Here is a 22294-nt window from a genome sequence, read left to right as displayed (position 1 = left end):
AGCTTGTGGTAGCCGGTGGAAGCCAACACGCAGCTTTTAATCAATATAAATGTGCCATATTTGCATAAACAAATGAATGAGACCTCGGAGACAACTTGATTGTGAGTTCGATTTGAGCTGTGAATTGGTGGGAACTGGTGATTTTCAAGACTCAGTGTTCCCGGTCGGAAGGCTAATTTGGAACGCACCCTGAAGTCGGAAGTATTGGTGGGAAGCCGAAAGTCGGGAAGAACCTCACTGTAAGTTATTGTTTTAACTGTTATAGATATACTCCTGTTTTATTTCTATGAGAATAAATCAGTCGTACATCGTAGTCTACAGTCTCACTTTAGTGGCAGGCACGCTTTTAATACGTTGTTACCAACTGGTGTTACAGGCTAGCAGACCCAAACTCGATTTCCCACCCACCCAACCCCTTGAAAGTGGAAAATCCGATTTAAAAAAAGTGAAATTAGCCTAAAACACCGGTAAATTATTGTAAAATCGTTGATATTTTTGCCCATGTTAATTGTTTTTGATACATGTGGCATATCTGTGACAAACGTTAGCTTTTAAACATGGACTGTTTTGTCCGGAAAATACATCAATGAAATTAACTTTCCCATAGCTCTACAGCTGTGATGTTAACTGTGTGTGTGTGTGTGTGTGTGTGTGTGTGTTTGGTTGTTTGTTTGTCTGTTCCCCAGAGGGGCACTCCATCCCAGATTCTCATCCCTGAAGACAGCAGACCTCACCACACATTTGAACTAAGGGCCCAATCATGGCAAACCTGGTTGAAGCTGGAGAACTTCATTCATTGGGTAAGATGATAAGACAAGATAAAATAAGACTTTATTAATCCAAGAGAAAATAGATCATCCAGCAATAGAGATATGGAGCAAAAACATGAAAACTTTAATAATAGAAATAATTGTGAAAATGTATTAGGTCACAAAATTGCGAACATTTAGTAATCATAATATTAAAAATAGGAGTATTGTTAATAATGTACTGACTGCTAACCTGTTATTTTTTATGTGTGTTTTAGGCAGCTGTCAGGAGAACACTGATGCCACACTCAGCCAATCACAACCACCAGTGCCTACATTCAGCCAATCACAACCACCAGTGCTCACATTCAGCAAATCCACATTCAGCCAATCAGAACCACCCGTACCTTCATTAAGCCAATCAGAACCACCCGTGCCCATGCCACCAAATGAGAGCTTCACTGAAAGCCAAACCGTTTTTTTGATTGACCTGATGCGGCACCACATCTTCAACGAAGGGGAGGGTCTCCCGAAAACATTACACGAAATGAACACACGACTTAAATCCGCCAAGGGCAGCAAAAAACTGCTATGGGAAGACGCAGCGGAACAGTTGAGCAGCCATTTCACAGAGTCTTTCCTACCTCGAAGGGTGTGTAGGAAATGGAACACTCTTCTGGATGGATACACAAGGGCTAGATACAGTGTAAGAAATATGGGTAAGGACACCCGTTTTCAATTTTATTCAGAGATGGACGCGCTCTTGGAGGACCTCAAGGAGGAGGAACATGATGTGATCCTTCCTGATGTTATAACACCAGATGGACAAGGGTTGCGCTTACCTCCACCACAAGCCTCTCGTAGCAGCAGTGTCAAAGCGTCTGCTAAGTCTGCAAGCAGGGCTCCACACAGGAGGTCTACTCCATACACACCTCCCCTCAGGGCCCATTACAGCACGCCATTTCTACAGGCATCCCCAATTGTGCAGGTGAAAGAAAATGAGAGCTTCAGCAGGGCCCAAACGTTGTTTTTGATTGACCTGATGCGGCAGCACGTCATCACAGAGGGGGAAGGTCTCCCAAAGACCCTCGAAGAGATGAATGGACGACTCGAATCTGCCACGGCCGACAAGAAACGGTTGTGGGAAGACGCGGCCGAACAGCTGAGGAGCCATTTCCTGGAGTACTTCTACCCTGATAAGGTGGCCAGGAAATGGAGCAGTCTTGTTCAAGGATACAAAAACGTCCGAGACCGCGATAGACTCACAGGGCAGAGGAACAGCTTGCGCTTTCAATTTCACTCGGACATGGACGAGCTTCTGGAGGGGCATAACGAGGCCCTCCCTGTTGTCGTGGTGACAGACTGGCAAGGGGAACCCAAGTCTGAGGCACTAGAACCCAGCAGCAATGACACAGCAGTCGTAAACAATAATACAACAACAGGTTCGATAATAATAATAACAATCATTATCATAAAAATAGAAGTAATGTTATTAATGTACTGCCAGCTAACCTGTTATTATCATGTGTGTTTTAGGCAGCTGTCAGGAGAGCACTGATGCCACATTCAACCAGGAAAACACAGATGCCACACTCAGCCAATCAAAACCACCAATGCCTACATTTGGCCAATCACAATCACCCATGCCCACATTTGGCCAATCAGATCCACCAGTGCCCACACTCAGCCAATCAGAATCACCCATGTCCACATTCAGCCAATCAGAATCACCCATGCCCACATTCAGCCATTCAGTATCACTGGAAGCCCATGAGGGCTTCACCAGGGATCAGTCACTGTTCTTGATTGACTTCATGCGCCAACACATTGAAAATAAGGGCGGCGGTCCCCCAAGAACGTTCAAAGAGCTAAAACGACTTACTGCTATCAAGGGCAGTAAACAACAGCTTTTTAAAGATGCAGCAGAGAAGATGAGCGTCCATTTCAGGAAGTACTTCTGCCCTCAGAGGGTGTCCAGGAAGTGGACCACTCTTGTTGAGGGATACACAAAGGTTAGAGAAAATATGAGAACTAGAGGCCGAGGGTCCACTCGCTTCCATTTTTATTCAGAGATGGACGCCCTTCTGGTCGATGAAGACGACGAGTCCTTCCCCGCGGTCAGGACCCCCGAGAGGCGAGAGGCGGTTAGGCCCGTGCTGCAAGGCCGTCATAGCAGAGTGAGGGCATTCACTGACGCGGCAGACGACCCATCCCCCCCTGGCACGCCGACGCCACCGTCTCATAAGCGCAGGAGACGAGAGGACGAGCTGCTGCACTTCCTGCGAGAGGCAGAGAAGGCCACTCAGCGTCGCCACAACGAGACTCTCACGCATCTCAAGTCCATTCAGTCTCTGATGACCAAGTTATTAGACAAGCTGTAATCTTTTGTTATGTTTGTTATGTTAAATGAAAATCTCTCGTTTTTTGTATAAAATGTTTCGTTTTTTGTATAATTACGTATGTGGCTTGGAGAAGTGACCTGTGAAAGTCACCATTTTCACTATTACCTAGATACCTACACATATTAAAAGATATAAAAGATACCTACACATATTTCCCTACACAGTTTGTGTTTTTGCAAACATAGAATTAACATTGTAAATTGATAAATGAAAAGTCATAAAGAATATTTATGAGTAAGTAATGTTGAGGTCCCCTTCTTAATCTCTACCTATGGATGGGTACCATAGAGATCTACCTATGGATGGTTACCATAGAGATTTACATATGAAAGCACTCTGTCTTATCAGTCAGGTTGTAAATACAACAGATAAAATAATATATACATGAAAACTGATGACATGGTGATCCAAATGCCCCATTGAAATGGCCAAGTGTTTTGACATCCAGCCAATGCCTCATCGGATCCATACAGAGAGAGTGGAAGTGCTCTGTGCAGAAGGCTTTCCTCCAAATCAAGCATCTGAGAAAGATATTAAGTGATATAGTGATATCCTGTTGCTGGAGTGTGATTTCATGGTTAATATTGTATGACAGCACAGGGACAATGCCAGGACCTATAGCCACCTGACTCTTATTGTTTAAAGAGATATGATTGATGATCTCTTAAAGATACTTTAATTGTTACAATCATAGTGCTCTCATTTGGCGCATGCCGCATAGTGGCGCATGCATGGTAAACCACATAACCACATGGTGTTGCCACAAACCACTCATGAGCACCACAAATCTTTCCACAAAGACTACACTGGATTACATAGGAAAAAGGATGTTCCAAACTTTCAGTTTCTTTTTCACAGAAAACACAACCGTTCACATCAAAGTTTTTAAAAGTCAAAGTTTTAAGTCCCCCTAAAAAGCTGCAGCACCATAAGTAGATGCAACATATTGGGTACTGAAATATTCACAAGAATCCATAGAAATTGAATCTTCATGTTGTATTATCCAATATTAGTTGGTCAGATAGATGTATAGTTTATCTTATACACACTCATTGAACCAACAAAGTAAATGCAAAAATAGAGACTTTTTTGTCATTATTCCATGTTTTGTGTAGTCAGTCTATATCAAAACACCTGACATACAATCTAAATAGTCCAGAAGAAACCTCAAAGTGTTACCTTTCATTTGTGACCAGGATTATGCTACTACACAAAGGGGTTCATGTGCAGTAAGCATTTGAGTGTCAGTATGCATTTTGGATAACAAAAAGTCCTATTGGGAGTTTCCATAGGCATTTTACAAAACACATGAGCATACCTTGGCAAATAATGGTCTAAAGCACTCATATTTTCATTCTATATTGATCTACTTTTGCACACAGCCTCACAAGACCTGGTGCTAGGGCTCAGTTGTGTTTCTAAGGGATATCAAGTGACCCAGAGGGCTGAAATGTGGTCAGTTCAGAGATGCTTGTAATCCGGCAGAAAGAAAAAACTATATTCTAGCCTCTGTAACTCTGTGTGAGTACATCACACAGTTATTTTGACTGTTTCTTACGAAAACTACAGGTTCTCAGCTTTCTATAGAGGTCCAACATTTGATGATAGGCCCCAAAAGAGGTGGGAACAATGCCCTTGTAAATAGGCACAGTGCAATTTCAGAGGCGTATTCCGGAGGTTTAACAAACACTGAGATAAAACTTAACCCCTGGGTTGTCTGAACCTGTGGCGACTAAACCCGAGCTGTCGGTTCCAAAACACCGGTTACCAGTTAGTTCAATCAACCCTGTGTTAGATAACCTAGAGTTGTGCGCGTTCACGGCGAACTTATAAAGACATAATCTATTGAGAGTCGAATGATAGTCTGAGCGAATTAGCCTAGAAAAGGGTCAAAGTAAATACAGCAATATTTGGCATATTTGCATATTTGGTATCATTTGAATCGTAATTTTCTGTAGATTAAGAATTTGTGGTGCCTACAGCGCAGATTTGTACCGAAAAAAATATATAGGGCTTTGAATGGCACAATGATTTTTGGGCCAAAAACGTATGTTAGTACATCTTGATATTAGCTGATATCTCTTAAGCCAATTGAAAGATATTCATCAAACTTGGTCTACTTACCCACTACAAGTTGTCAAAGAGCTGGCAAGACAATTTAGGTCTTGAGGTCAAAGGTCAGGGTTACAAGGGGTCACACAAATAACTCACATGCAGTATTTGGTTCATATCTCCAAAGCAGACTGATGGATCTTCATTAACTCTAGTACATGTATTGTCTATACAAGTTAGATGAACTTAGGGACTCAGGGTCATGGAGTCAAAGGTTAAGGTCAGTTTCATCCCCTGACATACAAGGTTATAGACGGTGGAGACATGCTAATCCACATGCCATGTTCAATTCAATTACTGTAAATATAGTGAACTTTTTTATGTTGCACAACATAGACTTGATTGTTTTTGACATGGGGAGTCCCTATCTACAGCACAATGAGTTTAATACCCCTCCTTTGTATATAAGAATCAAGTATCTGATTGCAATTACTGTAGGCAAATGTGCTTAGCAGTTACATAAGTGAAATACTTCCGCTAGCATAGTCATGACCTGACCAATATCTCTTCCAATATTGCCCATGCAGTCCTTTCCACAGTACAAGCAGTGCTACTTCCAGCTGTAAATTATAGCTTTCTCTGCTGTTGTGACTTTAGTTAGTATGACTGTTAACTGTGGCCCTTGCTATTTTTCCCTTCATGGACAAGGTGTTGTCCACTTTCTCGTGGCAATTTCTGTGACCCTGAAGACTAGCATTGTCTTCCAGTTTTGATGTTAGTAATGTGGCATGTCCGTTGTTATCTGTTCAGTTGAAGTTAGGGGTGGGCAAAAAATAATATCTAAATATTTTGGAAGATTTTTACGGTAGATATCAATAATATAATTAAATACGAATTTGTTACAAGCCACCTTATAATTTCTTACAAAGCACATTAAGGGACACAAAGTATTAGGATAGCTGTTCATTTTCTAAATTTTGTTTATGAAAGATGAGACTGTTGTAAGAAGCAATATTTTGCCCTGGGATGAATATCAGTATTTAGTTGTGCTCAGTACTGTCTTGATTCATTATTTTCCATTTCACTGCAATGGATGATGAGACTAACCTGACTCTCGTCAGATGAATTTCGTTCCACCAGCTCCACTAATCCATCTGGGATCGATCCATTGGAGTGGTGTTTCAGAAGGCTGGGCCTTATCAAAAATCCTTGCATATGATTGGATAAGCCACTTGTCCGTCCTCTATTAACATGCTACTTCAACGACTCACATTGAAGCCAACCCGTGATGCTGAGAACAGTCTCACAGTCACTTCTACGCTACGTCACATCTATGAAACTCCTGCCCTGCGTCCTGATTGGCTCTACCATAAAATCTGGTGCCGAAATCACTCTCAACGGAAGCGATCCCAGATACAAGGATACAAGGAAGTTTATTGTCACATGCATATAGTTACTGGAAGTAAGAAATGCAGTGAAATTATGTCTGGTGTCAGCCTATTTGTGCATTTATGGGGGGGGGGGGGGGTAGTAGAAAAGGGGTTTAGTAGATTAAGTGGCAAGGGCTGCATAAGAAAGGTGGGGGAGGATTGGGATTGGGTGGGGGGCACCAACAAGGAGCACCCAAGAGCAACAGGGGCAAGGAAAAACTCCCTTACCAAGGAAGAAACCTTTCGCAGATCCACGGCTCAAGGGGCTAACCCAACTGCCAGGGGTCTTGGTGTGTGTGTTGGGGGGATGACAAGGGAGATGGGATAGTGTGCTGTGTATGTGGGGAGAGGGCAGTGTGCAATATGTGTGTTGGAGAAGCTTCCTCATGAGACAATGTGCTGTGTATTGGGGGGGTGGGGGGGTGGGCAGTGTGCTGTAAGTATGTTGGGGATGTAATAATGTGCTGTGTATGTAGGGGAGAGGGGGGGGAGTGTACTGCAAGTATGGTGAAGGGACTTACTATGGCAAGCAGAGTACTGTATGTATGATGTATGTGAGTGATGACAGTGAAGATGTGTGTGTGGGCGGGAGGGGAGTGGAGCAGTGACTGTGTGTGTGTGTGTGTGAGTAGGTGAGGGCAGTGTGCTGTAAGTATGTAGAGGATGTGTGTTGGAGAAGATCCTGAAGACAATGTGCTGTGTATGTAGGGGGGGGGGATGCAGTGTGCAGCAAGTATGTAGAGGAGGCTTACTGTAGCAAGCAGTGTGCTGTATGTATGTGAGGTGATGACAGTGATGATGTAAGTGTGTGTGTTTTTTTTTTTTGTGTGTGTGTTGGGGATGGGGGTGGGGGGGGGGGACAGAAAGGCTAGGCAATCAAGGACATGGGTAGATAGATGGAGGAGATATCAAAAATAATAAATAAAAAGTTCTATGGAGATGTGCAAAAGTTGGAGAAAGTCAGATATGTGTGTGTGTGTGTGTGTGTTTTGACGTGTGATGAAATAAGAAAATAAATAAAAGGTCTGTAGCATAGGGAGAGGGATGTAAAAGTGCTAAAAGTCATGTAGGTGTAGGTGTGTGTGTGGGTGGGGTGGGGGGTCATGAGTGCTGAGGAGTGAATGAGTGCAAAGTCAGTATAGTGTGAGTTCAGAGTTGGGAAATGTCTGAGAGTGCTGAGGAGTGAATGTGTGCAAAGTCAGTATAGTGTGAGTTCAGAGTTCGGATGGCCTGGGGATAAAAACTTCTTCTGAGTCTCTCAGTTCTGGCTTTGTGACTACATAGGCGTCTTCTTGATTTCAGCGATAGGAATAATCCATTGTTAGGATGAGAAGAGTCCTTCAGAATCTTTTGGGCTCTTAGGAGTACTCTTCTGGAATAGATATCTTGTAGAGCGGGGAGTTGAGTTCTTATAGTACGTTCAGCTGAGCGCACTACTCTCTGCAGAGTACTACAATCTCTAACTGTGGAGTTCCCATACCAGGTGATGATGTTACCAGTTAGAACACTCTCAACCGCTGAAGTGTAGAAGGCCTTCATGATGGATGTAGAAACTTTGAATTTCCTTAGCTGATGAAGGAAGTAGAGTCGTTGTCTGGACTTCTTCAGAACATATTGAGTGTTAACAGTCCATGTTAAGTCTTCAGTAATGTGGACACCAAGGTATTTAAAACTTGTGACTCTCTCTACAGGTTGCCCGCTGATCATTAGTGGGGTGTAACTGTAGTTCTGCTGCTGCCTTCTGTAATCCACTACCATTTCCTTGGTTTTATTGACATTCAGTGTCAAGCTGTTAGATTGACACCACTGTGCCACCTCATCAACCTGATCCAAGTAGAGCTGTTCATTGTTGTTACTAATCAGGCCCAAGATCACTATGTCATCTGCAAACTTGATGATGGAGGTATGACTACTGTTGGCTTTGCAGTCATGTGTCATCCATAAGATGGATGTGAGTGGAGTAAACATTGGTCTAGTGTTGTCCAATTGTGTGCAGTGAGATTTTCAAATGCATGCTTGGTGCCGCCCCTCGAGTTGGGCCATTACATTGTTCGTGGCCAGACCCTTAATCTTTCTAGATTACCAGGGTCTGGATTTTCCAGGCTAGAAAATGTCCACTTCCAAATCCAATTGTCCAATTAACAATTACCACTTGACTATTTAGTAATTTAGCACTCTGGAACAAGGTGTCCGAAGGAGATTCTATGTAGATAGAAGATTTTCCGAAGACTGTTGATCTTTATTCACCGTATTGCAATGATAGTACAGCCCAACCAAAGTCCAGACCAACCATCAAAGCAATAGGGAGGAGATGTCATCAGCTGGGGCCCCCGACAAGATCTCCCCTACGGATGGCTATACACTATATTTTATACTCCTCAGCCCTTGAGAAGTGCCACCCTCTCACGCCATCTCCATCAACACCCTTCACCAATCAGTACCAAGCAGGGTCGCTTACATTGGTGGAAACCATCTTCCCATCATGATAAAGATCCTTTTACCAGTATGGGAGATATCAGCTAATATCTATATGTGATAATATACGATTTTGGCCCAATAATCATTATACCATGGTCCATTCAAAGCTGTATATCTTTTTTCTGGTACAAATCTGCACTGTAGGCCTAGGCACCTGAAATTCTTAATCTACATGAAATTACGGTTCGATTGATACCAAATATCCTTTTACTGTATTTACTTCCACCTTCAACCCTAATTCGCTCAGACTATGAGTGAAACCGGCGAAAGGAAGAGCACCGTATTTTTCAGAGGCGGAGTAGTTGAGGCTAACGAGGAGGAGAGAACTGTAATGAAATGTAATGAGAATGTAAAAAAAAAGAGCAATACTTAAGTGCCTGCATCCGAGACCTTGCTTGGCAGAGAATAGCCAACTGACCGTGTAAATGCGTATGTTTAAGCCTATTTAATGTCAAAAGCACAATTAAATAATTCACTGGACATCACGTATTGTATTGACTGCTTTCAATGATGCTTTCTTAAACTAGCCTACCTTGTCACAGATTGAGTGGGCCATAGAATTCTTTGAGAATCCCAAATGCAATTTTCTATTTTAACGCGGGTTCTGCAGATGTGGGCCAAGTTAAACTTTTGCGCTCCATCATCGGAAGGGTGAATGTCGGAAGGCATGGGTAGCCTATTGGACACATTTCGGTGCACATTTGGAAAATTTAATAAGTGATGCTGACCTGCCAGTTGGTGAAACTACACTTTAATGATCATCGTGGGTTTGTGTCCAGGAAAACGAATGAAATTGCGCAGGAACTGCTTTAGCGCAAGGCAAACTTTACGCACCAACCGACAACTTGCCGATATGCTCTGCGTCTCCAACACTGCAAAAACTCCCAGTCGGAGAGCGTGTGTAGCCTATTAAAAAAATATTTTATCCCAAATGCCATCAGCATTCTTAACCAAACTTAGTGACAACATGCATACCTGGCTGAGCTGTACAGCTATTTAAACTTATTTATTAATTTTCTATAGGCTATGTTTACCCTTTTTTGTACTGTACTTGTTTTAATTATATCTTCAATGTGTCTGAGATGTTGTTTGTCCATCTGTCTGGTGAGCCAAACACAAATGTCCACTATGGTGTAGCCTAGGCTAGCTAGCCTACATTAAAGATTTATTTTATTCTAATCCACCATGCGTAATGTAGGGATGGAGAATGCTTTTCAAATAGGATATATTTAGGATTCAGCTGAAAAACTCGTTTGGAAAAGAATGGATAGGCTAGTCCTTTCATGTGATGTCGTGGTCTTATCGCCCTCTCACGGTGAATTGCACGGATGAATATTACATGATTTTGTGCTTCTTTGTCAATCGGACCTTCGTCAAAATGAAACGCCATTGTGTGACAAGTGTAAAAATAGCGGCCTGATTGAACATGCACTGAAATAACCGAACATAATTGAACATAACCTGAACAAAACCTACCCCCTACCAGGTTAAGTTCAGAGCCTATGTTACCATAGTTACTTACATAGCCTGATCATTTTTGAGCTTTCTGGAACTGAAATCCGTAAATCCGGTTTTATTTACGTAAAAACTCCACTCTTAACCACTCGTGTAGCCAATTCACTTGTCTAATATAATTCACTTGTTTAATCTATCTTAAGGACGATGGCAGGGTCCTCTGCTGCCCCTGCCTCTCCTATTTCTGATTCTCTCCGTTGCCCGGCGTGTCACATGCTAGCTAACTCTTCAGCCTCCTTTAGTGGACATGCTACTTGTAAAAAATGCAGACTAATAGCTAACTTGGAGGCGAGGATAGGTGAACTAGAGAATCGCATCCACACACTGGATCAGATTAGCAAACAGCTAGTGGCAGAACCCTTGGTAAATTGTGTGGATGCACCAGCCGACTGCACAGTTAGCGCAACCATGACAGCCCCCTCGCAGCAAGGGGATAGTCCTTGGGTGACTGTTAGGGGAGCCAGACCCAAGCGAAAGCAGCCGGTAGGGCCTGTTTCGCCTGGATCTAAATCCAAACGAAGGAAGCCCACTGCTAACCACCAACCTATTCATGTTTCTAATAGATTCTCCCCCTTAGCTAGAGAAACCGAGAAACCTGCTACTCTGGTCATTGGCGCTTCTACTATACGAAACGTGATGCTAGCGACTCCATCGGCCATAGTAAAATCGATATCTGGGGCCAGAGCTAACGACATCGAATCAAATTTGAAAGTGCTGGCTAAAGCTAATCGTAAATACTCGAAAATAGTTATCCACACTGGCACTAATGACGTCCGATTGCGTCAATCGGAGATCACCATACAAAACTTTATCTCCGTGTGCAGGTTCGCGCAACAGATGTCTGACTCTGTAACTTTCTCTGGACCCATACCCATTAAAAGAGGTGATGAAATGCTCAGCAGAATTTCGGACCTCAACCGATGGCTGTCAAAGTGGTGTGCCAATAACAATGTGGGCTTCATAGATAACTTTAGCTCCTTCTGGGGGAAACCTGGACTGTTGAAAAGAGACGGTATCCATCCCACATGGGAGGGTACTGCCCTCCTTTCAAGGAACATAGACCGTCACTTAACCGAGGCTAGTTCCTGACGAACCAGAGATCTAGGAAGCAGAGATAAGGTCTTACACAGATCTCTGCCGTCCTAACAGTCACCCAGGTATACAGGGCATACAAGGCCAAATAGAGAGGGTGTCTGTACCAAGACTGTCAACTCTTACTCGACCCACTAGGGGAATTAATCGAAGCAATCTTATTACGATAAAAACTTCTCCGGTGAACGCAACTTACACTTGCTTTACTTAATATTCGATCACTGTCAAGTAAAACTGCCTTGGTTAATGAAATTATTACTGACAATCATATAGATGTTATGTGTCTTACTGAAACCTGGCTTAAACCAGATGAATACCTTCCATTAAATGAGTCTACACCTCCCTCCCATTTGAATTATCATGTACCACGCCACACTGGCAGGGGAGGTGGAGTCTACAATCTATCAATCTAGTCTTCTCATATCTCCCAAGCTCACACACAAGTTTAAATCTTTTGAAGTTCTAGTCCTCAATTTTTTACCGCCAGACTGGAAAACTGATCAGCCTGTAACTGTGGTCACATTGTACAGACCCCCTGGCCCCTACACTGAATTCTTAGAGGAATTTTCTGATTTCCTTTCCACTTTAACTATCCAAACAGAAAAAATACTTATATTGGGTGATTTTAATATTCATATGGATAATGTGCACGATTGTCTCACAATTGCATTTCAATCCCTAATTGACCATTCTGCCAAAATGTTAATTCACCCACGCACCGACATAACCATACTATTGATCTAGTCTTGTCATACGGCATAAACATAGAGCAGTTAACAATTTTGCCACAACACCCGACCTTAACTGACCACCATGTAATTACTTTTACAATGACATTACAACACGCAGTACCTAATTTAGCTGAATACTACAGCCGCGGCTTATCTGAAAAAACTAAAGCTTTCTAGAAAAAATTTCGCTTACGCTTGCCCCATTCCGGACTCATGTGGTAGGCCTATCAGAAGGCCCTTTCCTTAATCCAGCCGAGGTCGACTTGTTAACTGATAATGTGATGAACTCATTACGCTCAACCCTTGACTCAGTAGCACCACTCAAAAAGAGAATGAGAAAACAAGTAAGGCGTGCTCCATGGTATACCACACAGACAAAAACACTCAAACAAACAGCGCGTAAACTTGAACAAAAATGGCGTACCACTAAATTGGAAGTTTTTCGCCAAGCATGGAAAGATAGCCTTATCACTTACAAAAAAGCACTCAACGAGGCCAAGTCAACTTACTACTCCTCGCTGATCGAAGAAAACAAAAACAATACAAAATTTCTCTTTACCACAATCTCCCGCCTGACGAAGAGCCACACCGAAGTAACCGAATCTATCCCTATTTGCCTAAATAGTAATGACTTCACATAATTGACTCACAGATGAGACGAACAACGTTGAATTCATTTACACCTATTGACATACTAGACCTCACTTCCACAATCTCTTCATCAAAATCTACAACTAGTCTACTAGATCCTATTCCTACTCATCTTCTGAAGACTGCTCTCCCTTTCTTGGACAATGCTTTGCTCCAGATTATAAATAACTCACTGCTATCAGGCCATGTACCACAGTCGTTTAAGCTATCTGTCATTAAGCCATCCCTCAAAAAGCCTACCCTTGACCCTAACAACCTGGCCAACTATAGGCCTATATCTAATATCCCTTTTTTGTCAAAAATACTAGAAAAAATAGTGTTGAAACAAATTGGTACCTTCTTGCATATGAATAAAATCCAAGAATTATATCAGTCTGGTTTCAGAGCTCACCACAGTACTGAATCAGCCTTAGTTAAAGTTTTTAATGACCTCCTCATCGCTGCCGATAATGGACATATATCAATATTGGTCCTCCTGGACCTCAGTGCTGCCTTTGACACCATAGACCACAACATACTACTCCACAGGCTTGAACATTCGATAGGCATTAAAGACTCCGCACTCGCTTGGTTTAGATCATACCTTTCTAACCGCAGACAATTTGTACAGGTTCACAATGAACCATCTACCCAGACTATGGTAAAATATGGGGTGCCTCAAGGCTCAGTACTAGGGCCCCTGTTATTTTCTCTCTATTTGCTTCCTCTAGGCTCAGAAATTAGGAAACATGGCATTAAATTTCATTCTTATGCAGACGATACACAACTATACCTTTCCATAAAACCTGACGAATTGACTCCGTTAGCCAAACTTGACACATGTATACGAGACATAAAGACATGGATGACGAACAATTTCCTGCTTTTGAACTCCGATAAAACAGAAGTCATGGTTTTAGGTCCTAAAAAGATGAGGGATATCCTATCCTCATCACAAGCTACATTTACTGATCTCCGACTATCCTCATCCACATGTGTTAAAAATCTAGGAGTTACAATTGACCAAGACCTATCACTAAGTAATCACATAAAACAGATTACCAAAGCTTCATTTTATCATTTAAGGAACATTTCAAAGATAAGGAAGTCTTTATCCCTACCAGACGCTGAGAAATTAATCCATGCTTTTGTCACCTCAAGGATTGATTATTGCAATGCTCTATACGCTGGCTGCAATAACACCTGTCTAAAGAGCTTACAGCTTATACAAAATGCAGCTGCTCGCACACTCACTAGAACTAAAAAATATGAACGTATTTCCCCTATCCTGGCATCTCTACACTGGCTGCCTGTTAGAAGTCGCATTGACTTCAAAATATTACTTCTAACATACAAAGCCATTAATGGCCAGGCACCAGAATATATTAAAGATCTCCTAGTCCCATATAACCCACCCAGACCGCTACGATCACAGAATACTGGCCTTCTTGTAATTCCAAGAATCTCAAAAACTACAGTAGGAGGCAGAGCTTTCAGCTATCGCGCACCCCTCCTCTGGAATAATCTTCCTACCTCAATTCGACTAGCAGACACCCTCCCTATTTTTAAGTCTAGACTTAAAACATACCTCTTTACTGCCTCCCATAGTTAGGTATGGTGCGTGGAAATTCACCAACCTCAGGGTTTTTTGGAATGGACCACCCTGCTGAGTCCTCGTGTGACTGGCACCCCAGTCACGCGTGCGATGGTGGTCACTGACCATACCTGCTCTGGTGTCGACTACCCCTCACCATGCCTTAGTTATGCTGCTATAGCATAGTGCTGTCATGGACTTTTCATGTGTCACGCCGTACAACCCCCCCCCCCCCTCTCCTCTCCCCCCTTCTCTCTCTCTCTCTCTCAACTCTCCCTCTCTTGCCTATTCCCACCATGGTATACTGTAACAATATATAGTACTACTGATTACTTATTGACATTAACCATTCTGATTTTCAGTAATACTAACGCACTCTACATCTGTCTTTCTTCCCCCTTACTGTACCTCACTTGTGAGGTATATCATCACCAGTCATCAACCATCCGTGTGTTGGCCCTCCTCTCACCCATCTCACCTGAAGTCCCATCCCCGATTGCCCTATTACTGCCCCCTATCTGGACTCCTGGCCCGTACAGCCTAGCGACCCACCACCAGCCTATGGCAACTCTGTCCGGATTACTGGCCCGTCTGCCAACCCACCACATGCCCCTCGACAACTCCCTTCCCCTGGACAATTCCAACGCTGGACTATTGAACTTTCTGTCACTAAATCAGGAATAATAAATTACCATAACGGATACGTAATCATCCCACCTCTTGTAACTTTCAGCTCAAGTGCTTTTAACACCATGTCTTATTCTCTACACCCGACTATCATATGCATTTGTCATGTATACAGACCTTACTGTCATGTACTGACCCAAGGCAGATGGGTCAGGCCCTTGAGTCGTGGATCTGCTCGAGGTTTCTTCCTATATGTATCTCCAATTCTAGGGAGTTTTTCCTCGCCCCTGTTACCCATGGGCCTCTCTTGCTTTTCTTTTCTTCCTTTCTTCCCTTCTTTCTCTGATTGCCTACATTCTGTAAAGCGCCATGATACATGTGTTATGTTTTGGCGCTCTATAAGCACAATAAATTAAATTAAATTAAATTAAATCCCAGGTTTACTGCTAACTCTGGGTTAACATACCCAGTTAAGCCAGTAAACCTGCTTTCTGGAATACCCCCCAGGAAAAAACTTGAAATTTGTATTGAGATCTATCAATCGCTAACAAGCGTCTATTTTACGAACACGCCCATCACACACAGTTGCAACTAGGAAGTCATTTTGAACTTTGAAGTGGCGCTGACTGAGCAGTCGCACAGGTTTCAGGCGAAACGAAACTAAGGTATGTAGCCTAGCCTTCATAGCCTACACATCGCAAAAGAATAATGGCAGACGCGACTCCAAATAACCAGGACCTTTTTACATGCCCGATTTGTCTTGATCTACTTAATGATCCAGTGACTGTTAACTGTGGACACAATTACTGCACGGGCTGCATTAAGGGCTGCTGGGATCAGGAAGATCAGAAGGGAGTCTACAGCTGCCCTCAGTGCAGACAGACGTTCACTCCAAGACCCGTTTTAAACAAAAATAATGTTTTTGCTGAGCTTGTGGAGCAGTTCAGGAAGAGCAGAATTCAACCTGTTGTTCCTGCTCCTGTTGTATGTGCTGGAGCTGGAGATGTGGAGTGTGACGTCTGCACTGGGAGAAAACTCAAAGCTGTGAAGTCCTGTCTGGACTGTCTGGTGTCTTACTGTGAAACTCACTATAAAGTTCACAATGAACTTCATCCTGGACAAAAACACAATATGGTTGATGCCACTGGTCAGCTACAGGAGAGGGTCTGCACCCAACACGAGAAGCCTCTGGAGGTGTTTTGCCGTACAGACCAAACTTGTGTTTGTTTGTTCTGTGTGATGGATGAACACAAAGGCCATGACAATGTGTCAGCATCTGCAGGGAGAAAGGAGAAACAGGTAAGGGCAGGAGTTGTGGTTCAACATGGCTATATAGTGTAACTGGAATGGAGCAGGCCATAGACTGATCCTGTAGAGTTCAATCACAGCTACCTAGAGTGAATAATAATGGCATAAAATCCCTCCTGAAGTCATATCACAGCCTGTAATGACCAGTGTTGTATAAAGTACTAGAAAGCAATACTTGAGTAAAAGTACAAGTATCGCACTAGAAAAAGACTTTGGTAGAATTTAAAGTTACCTTTTAGAATATTACTTCTTAAAAGTCTTAAAGTATCTGATATATACTGTACTTAAGTATCAAAAGTAATTTTCTGATATTTAATGTACTTAAGTATTTGAAGTAAAAGTAAAAAGCAAGCGGTTTTATTTTGAAATTTTATTGTGAACTTTATTTTGGCTTTCTTATAGTAAAGCATAAAGCATATTCAGGGTTCCCATATCTTCTTAATCTCACTCATCAAATCAAAATCACATTCTTTTCTAGGACTTTTCAGGCACAATTCTTCAAAGAATTCTTCAAAGTTCAAAGAACAAACAGCATATTTTTAGAGCAGACATCAAAGAAAAAAAACAGACATGTCACTTTTGTATGAACTTAAGGTAAAAATGAAAAATAAATAACTTATTTCTTTAAAAAAACAATGACCTGCTTGTAGGGAGAACATTTTGGTCATGTGGTATGAGCATTTCTAGGGCTTACAGGCCACCTATGTCCAGCTACTAATATGCCAGTCATTAGTTGGAACAGAAAAGGTGTCTGTTCATCTTCAAAAGAAGCTGGTTTTCAAAGTTGCCAGAATTCAGTGCCCAGGAGTTTCAGGCCCAAGACCGGCCCACGTTTTCCATAGTGGAGGAAATTATATATATATATATATATATATATAAGTAAGTATATATACTCTTTTGATCCTGTAAGGGAAATTTGGTCTCTGCATTTATCCCAATCCGTGATTTAGTGAAACACACACAACACACAGTGAGGTGAAGCACACACTAATCCCGGCGCAGTGAGCTGCCTGCATCAACAGGCGGCGCTCAGGGAACAGTGAGGGGTTAAGTGCCTTGCTCAAGGGCACTTCAGCCGTGCCTACTGGTCGGGGTTCGAACCGGCAACCCTCCGGTTACAGGTCCGAAGTGCCAACTAGTAGGCCACGGCTGCCTTAATAAATGAAGCAACATTTCAGCTCTTACTATCCTGTAGTTTTTATTAGTACCATGGTTCAACAAATGTGTAAAGGTTATATAATAATTCATTTCAACTAAGAAGTTAACAAAAATATTCCACAAGTTAACAAAAACAGAAAGAAAGAAAGAAAGAAAGAAAGAAAGAAAGCCTTTGAAATGTAGCTTATCCCACGCTTCCACAAAGAGGCATATTGAACTAATGTTTAGGCTACATGTTTTTTGCATGGTTAGGCTATATTGTTGTTTGGTGATTTAGCCTACTCCTTTACCACACCCTCTTCTGAGCAAACAAGGCATATAGGTTTATCATGTAGGGTAATTGCTCTTTCTGACATTAAATAACTTTAATTTATCCTCTCTACTTGTCCCTGTAGTCATGGCTTCCACATCACTAATTTCGGGCTCATCATTTTCAGTGGTCGACTGGTTGATCTGCTGCCCAGTCTCTCCTGGCCTCTTGCTACCATCCATCCTTCCTGGCGCTTGTGTCTACTGTAGGGCTGGCTCGACTATCCGTATCTGAGAAAAGTTTTTGGAAAAGACGGGCTATATGGACCCAACCAAATCTTTTTTGGGGGGGAGAACTCCCTCACATAGGCTACAACCCATGCAGAGGCATTGCATTGGTGTCATGCACAGAATACGGAACGTATCCTACTTTAAAGGTACCATATGTAATGTCCGCCAAACAATCAATTCATACTCCACATTCCATAAAAGATGGGGGCAGTATACCTCCAGAAAGTGAGTTGGTCTACCCTAGAGTAACAACCGAGAAACATGCATTGCAGTTGGCTGGCGGTTATGTTGCCCGCATACCGCCTCCCATGGCCGAAGCTGGTATTGTGACACCTGTCGGGCTGTGGCTAGTAATTTAGCATGCTAATTCGGGTTGATATCTCTGCAGCACTATTCATTTTTTTAATGACATCATCGCCCTTATTTCTTCTCATTCTTTTGACGCGTGTAGCTCATTTTTTGGATTTTTTGGATTTTTTGGGAGAGACCCAGAGGAGATTCCAGCAGAGTATCCTGGAGAGAGAGAAGGAGCTGCAGGAGCTGAGGAAGGCTGTGGAGACGCTCAAGGTGAGTACTGACCAGAGGAGAGGACAGCAGCTGGTTGTTGGACGAGTTATATACAGCCTCAGGTAGGGACTAGGGTTCTCGTCCAGTTAGCCAAAGAGTTGTAATGCTCAGTCACTCTCCAGTTCCTCTAAGCCACACTGTGGGTAACAGGCTTTGTGGAAGAGCTGAGTGAGGGCTGCTTTAGATGGATCACGTGTCTTTGTGTGTCTCGTATCAGAGTTCTGCACAGACAGCAGTGGAGGACAGTGAGAGGATCTTTACTGAGATGATCCGCTCCATTGAGAGAAGGCGCTCTGAGGTGACAGAGCTGATCAGAGCTCAGGAGAAGGCTGAGGTGAGTCGGGCTGTCGAACATCTGAAGCAACTGGAGCAGGAGATTGCTGAGCTGAAGAGGAGAGATGCTGAGCTGGAGCAGCTTTCACACACAGAGGACCACATCCATTTCCTCAAGGTAACTGCTGATCGGTTATGAGGGCTCAGGATGTGCTGATGGCATTAATCTACCTTATGCAGCACTTTAACAGACCCCATGCCCTTTCACATCTGTAAAGAATGTTTTTGTAAAAATGCATGATTGTTAGGTTTTTATTTTTTGGGACTCAGGATCGTATGCTTGTGACCAAAAAGATAACACTGAATTGTATTTTCATACTGTCATTTACAGTATATTGTATAGGTCTATCAGCAAAAAATACCTTGGAATATAGTGATCTATGATCTACTGAGATCTAAATCTATAAGCTTGACTAGTGTCATGTGCACTGTAATGATATTGTCTCTCTTTGTCTTTCTCTGTATTTAGACTTTCCAGTCAGTGAGCAACACAGCTGAGACTAAACACGTGTCCAGTACCTGTGTTAACCAAAGCCTTTCTTTTGAGGCTGTGGAGAAATCTGTCTCCTCACTAAAGGGGCAGCTGGAGGATTTCTGCAAAGAGGAACTCGTGAAGATATTTGCAGCAGGTTGGTCACACTACTGATATTCCTGATATATAACAATTTTTATGATGTACATTTGTGTGTACATTTAAACCACTTATAAGTCAGTGCTGTTTATAATATGATTCTTTCTATTACAATAGTGGCTAAAGTCCAGGCTATGTTGCTTTCTGAACCTACAACCAGAGAGGAATTCCTACAATGTGAGTCTTATTACAAGCAGCACATTATTCCAAATCACAAGTCAAGTTTCATTAAAAAGTTCAACATTTCAATATGGGGGTTTGCAGAGCATGAATAGAGGAAGCAGTGTCTTTCCCAGACAGTCATGCTTGCAGAGCAGTAGCAGGTATCAGCCCGTGTGCATGTGTTAATATGACGTTCTAAAGGGAGGTTCTGGAGGAGATGTGACGGATTTGCTGTGTCCCTCTCACATCAATCACCCACTTCATTTCAACTCTCCTCATCAGCCGCAGTACTTGCTTTGGTGCCCACTCCCAACCCACCATCTCCTAGACCACCTCGTTTAGCATTGATGTCCAGTCATTCTGATGCTGCAGGGTTTAGCTGACAGCAGGTCAGGCTGAGTCCATACAGAAGGGATGTCCTGCAGTAAAGATGGACGGGTCACTCCTGTCCAGTATCATGCATCATTAAAGGTTCAGTGCTCCTGGAGCAGCATGTAGATGAGCTGAAATGGGGTTTGGAGTGAACAGCAGTGCATAGTGTAGGCAAAGGTGGGTGCAGGAATGTGTGTGTCTGGCCCTTCAGTATGCTGGGGGGTTGTGCTACCAGGTGAAAAGTAGAGGTCTTCTTCATAAACATATATAAGTTGAGAACACACAGACAGAATTGGAACACAGAAATGCCACATACTGTATGTAGACAGCCCCAGCATGCATTAATCCCTGGGAGAGTATGTATAAAGTCCAACAAACACACACACACACACACACACTGAAGCATTCTGTCCTTGTGTTGTCTTTTTTCCCATCAGACTCCTGTCACTTCACACTGGATCCAAACACAGCTTCTGGAAACCTCCATCTGTCTGAGGGGAACAGGAGCGTGGAGAGGAGAGCTGAGCTCCAGTCATATGCTGATCATCCAGAGAGATTTGATGGGTACCCTCAGGTGCTGTGTAGAGAGGGTGTGTCTGGACGCTGCTACTGGGAGGTGGAGAGGAGCGGCATGGTTGAGATAGCAGTTTCATATAAAAGCATCAGCAGGAAAGGAGTGGGTGATGAGTGTGGGTTTGGACGTAATGATCAATCCTGGAGTCTGGACCTCAACTCCAGGTCCTATTTCTGGTACAATAATAAATGGACTGAACTCCCTCTAGTGGCCAGCTCCAGAATAGCAGTGTATGTGGATCACAGGGCAGGAACTCTGGCCTTCTATAGCATCTCTGACACAATGACCCTCCTGCACAGAGTCCAGACCACATTCACTCACACACTCTACCCTGGGCTTTGGCTACTAATGGGATCATCAGTCAAGCTGTTGTGAGTATTCTCAGTTGGGTATTGGTCTGGTCTGAGCCAGGCTAGGCTTAGTGTGTCAGCTTTTTAGTTGCTAGGTTACGGGGACGCTGGCGAGACACGCCGCTCTGTCTGGCATCATGTTTTTGTTTGTTTTTATGTAATGTTCGTAATTTTATGTAATGTCATGTTTATTTCTTTGTATTGGTTTGTCTAGTTAAATGTTTTCCCTATTTATTTACGTTATTTTTGATAGTTTTCATGTTATTCTTAGTCCTTTTTACTGCTTCTAAGTCAGCTGAAACGTCGTTGACGTTTGTCCATTGGGAGCTTGCTATGGCTAGCTTTTGCCCTAGCTGGGCATCGGACATCCTTCCATCCATCCGTGAGCGGTGCTGCACTTCACTGTCTGGTCGAGGGGATCTCTCGGGTCAGCTGGACCTGGGCTACTCGGCGGGAGATCTGCCGTGACCGCCGAGCTCAAAGTCAAAGTCAAAGTCAAAGTCAAAGTCTGCTTTATTGTCAATTTCTTCACATGTCAAGACATACAAAGAGATCGAAATTACGTTTCCCACTATCCCACGGTGGAGACAAGACATTTTACCAATTAGGTCCACAGACAAAACATAACATTCAATTAAACAATATAAAAAGTAAATAAGAAGGCACATACAGTGAAGAAATAAGAGCAGCAAAATTTAAGTTGAAATTGTGCAATTGTGCATACAGTAGACAGTCAATATAATAGTGCAAAAGTCAGGCCAATAAATGGCTGAGGTAGTTCTGTTTGACCTAAGTATGCAAGTGGCATAGTGGTGCAAGTTAGATAGATAGATAGATAGATACTTTATTGATCCCCAGGGGAAATTCAAGAATCAAGTTATGTAAGAGCAGCAGAAGTGTGTTCAGCAGTGTTTTCAGGACACTGGACAACAACAACAAGTTGCAAAGTGTGCAAGTGTACAAGTGGAGTAGTGCAAGTGGAGTAGTGCAAGGCAGCCA

At 42.8% G+C, this 22294-nt stretch overlaps 2 protein-coding genes and 1 pseudogene across 6 annotated transcripts; all 3 read left to right on the top strand.

Moving 5' to 3' along the window:
• The first annotated feature begins 105 nt into the window (after positions 1-105).
• LOC121715148 lies at positions 106-3302 on the top strand. Of its 5 annotated transcripts, none has more exons than XM_042100568.1 (5): positions 106-239; positions 687-800; positions 1028-1089; positions 1165-2191; positions 2286-3302. In XM_042100568.1, the coding sequence occupies exons 2-5, from the start codon at positions 761-763 to the stop codon at positions 3128-3130; spliced, it is 1974 nt and encodes a 657-aa protein (XP_041956502.1). In that variant the 5' UTR covers positions 106-239; positions 687-760; the 3' UTR covers positions 3131-3302. The 5 variants fall into 5 exon arrangements, with proteins under 5 accessions (XP_041956502.1, XP_041956501.1, XP_041956500.1 ...); XM_042100567.1 differs by having other exon boundaries at positions 1028-2191; positions 2286-2362; positions 2393-3302; XM_042100566.1 differs by having other exon boundaries at positions 1028-2186; positions 2284-3302.
• An 8607-nt stretch (positions 3303-11909) lies between these two features.
• Positions 11910-13074, top strand: LOC121714717 (annotated as a pseudogene).
• Positions 13075-15922: 2848 nt separating this feature from the next.
• Positions 15923-21371, top strand: LOC121715194 (tripartite motif-containing protein 16-like). The gene is made up of 6 exons (XM_042100648.1): positions 15923-16614; positions 18793-18873; positions 19091-19324; positions 19676-19835; positions 19955-20014; positions 20809-21371. The coding sequence occupies exons 1-6, from the start codon at positions 16009-16011 to the stop codon at positions 21318-21320; spliced, it is 1653 nt and encodes a 550-aa protein (XP_041956582.1). The 5' UTR covers positions 15923-16008; the 3' UTR covers positions 21321-21371.
• Positions 21372-22294: the final 923 nt, after the last annotated feature.

Source organism: Alosa sapidissima, chromosome 8 (genome assembly GCF_018492685.1).
Source record: "Alosa sapidissima isolate fAloSap1 chromosome 8, fAloSap1.pri, whole genome shotgun sequence".
Taxonomy (NCBI): domain Eukaryota; kingdom Metazoa; phylum Chordata; class Actinopteri; order Clupeiformes; family Clupeidae; genus Alosa; species Alosa sapidissima.
Note: the sequence above shows the minus strand (reverse complement) of the source record. Positions and strands in the feature narration are given on the sequence as shown.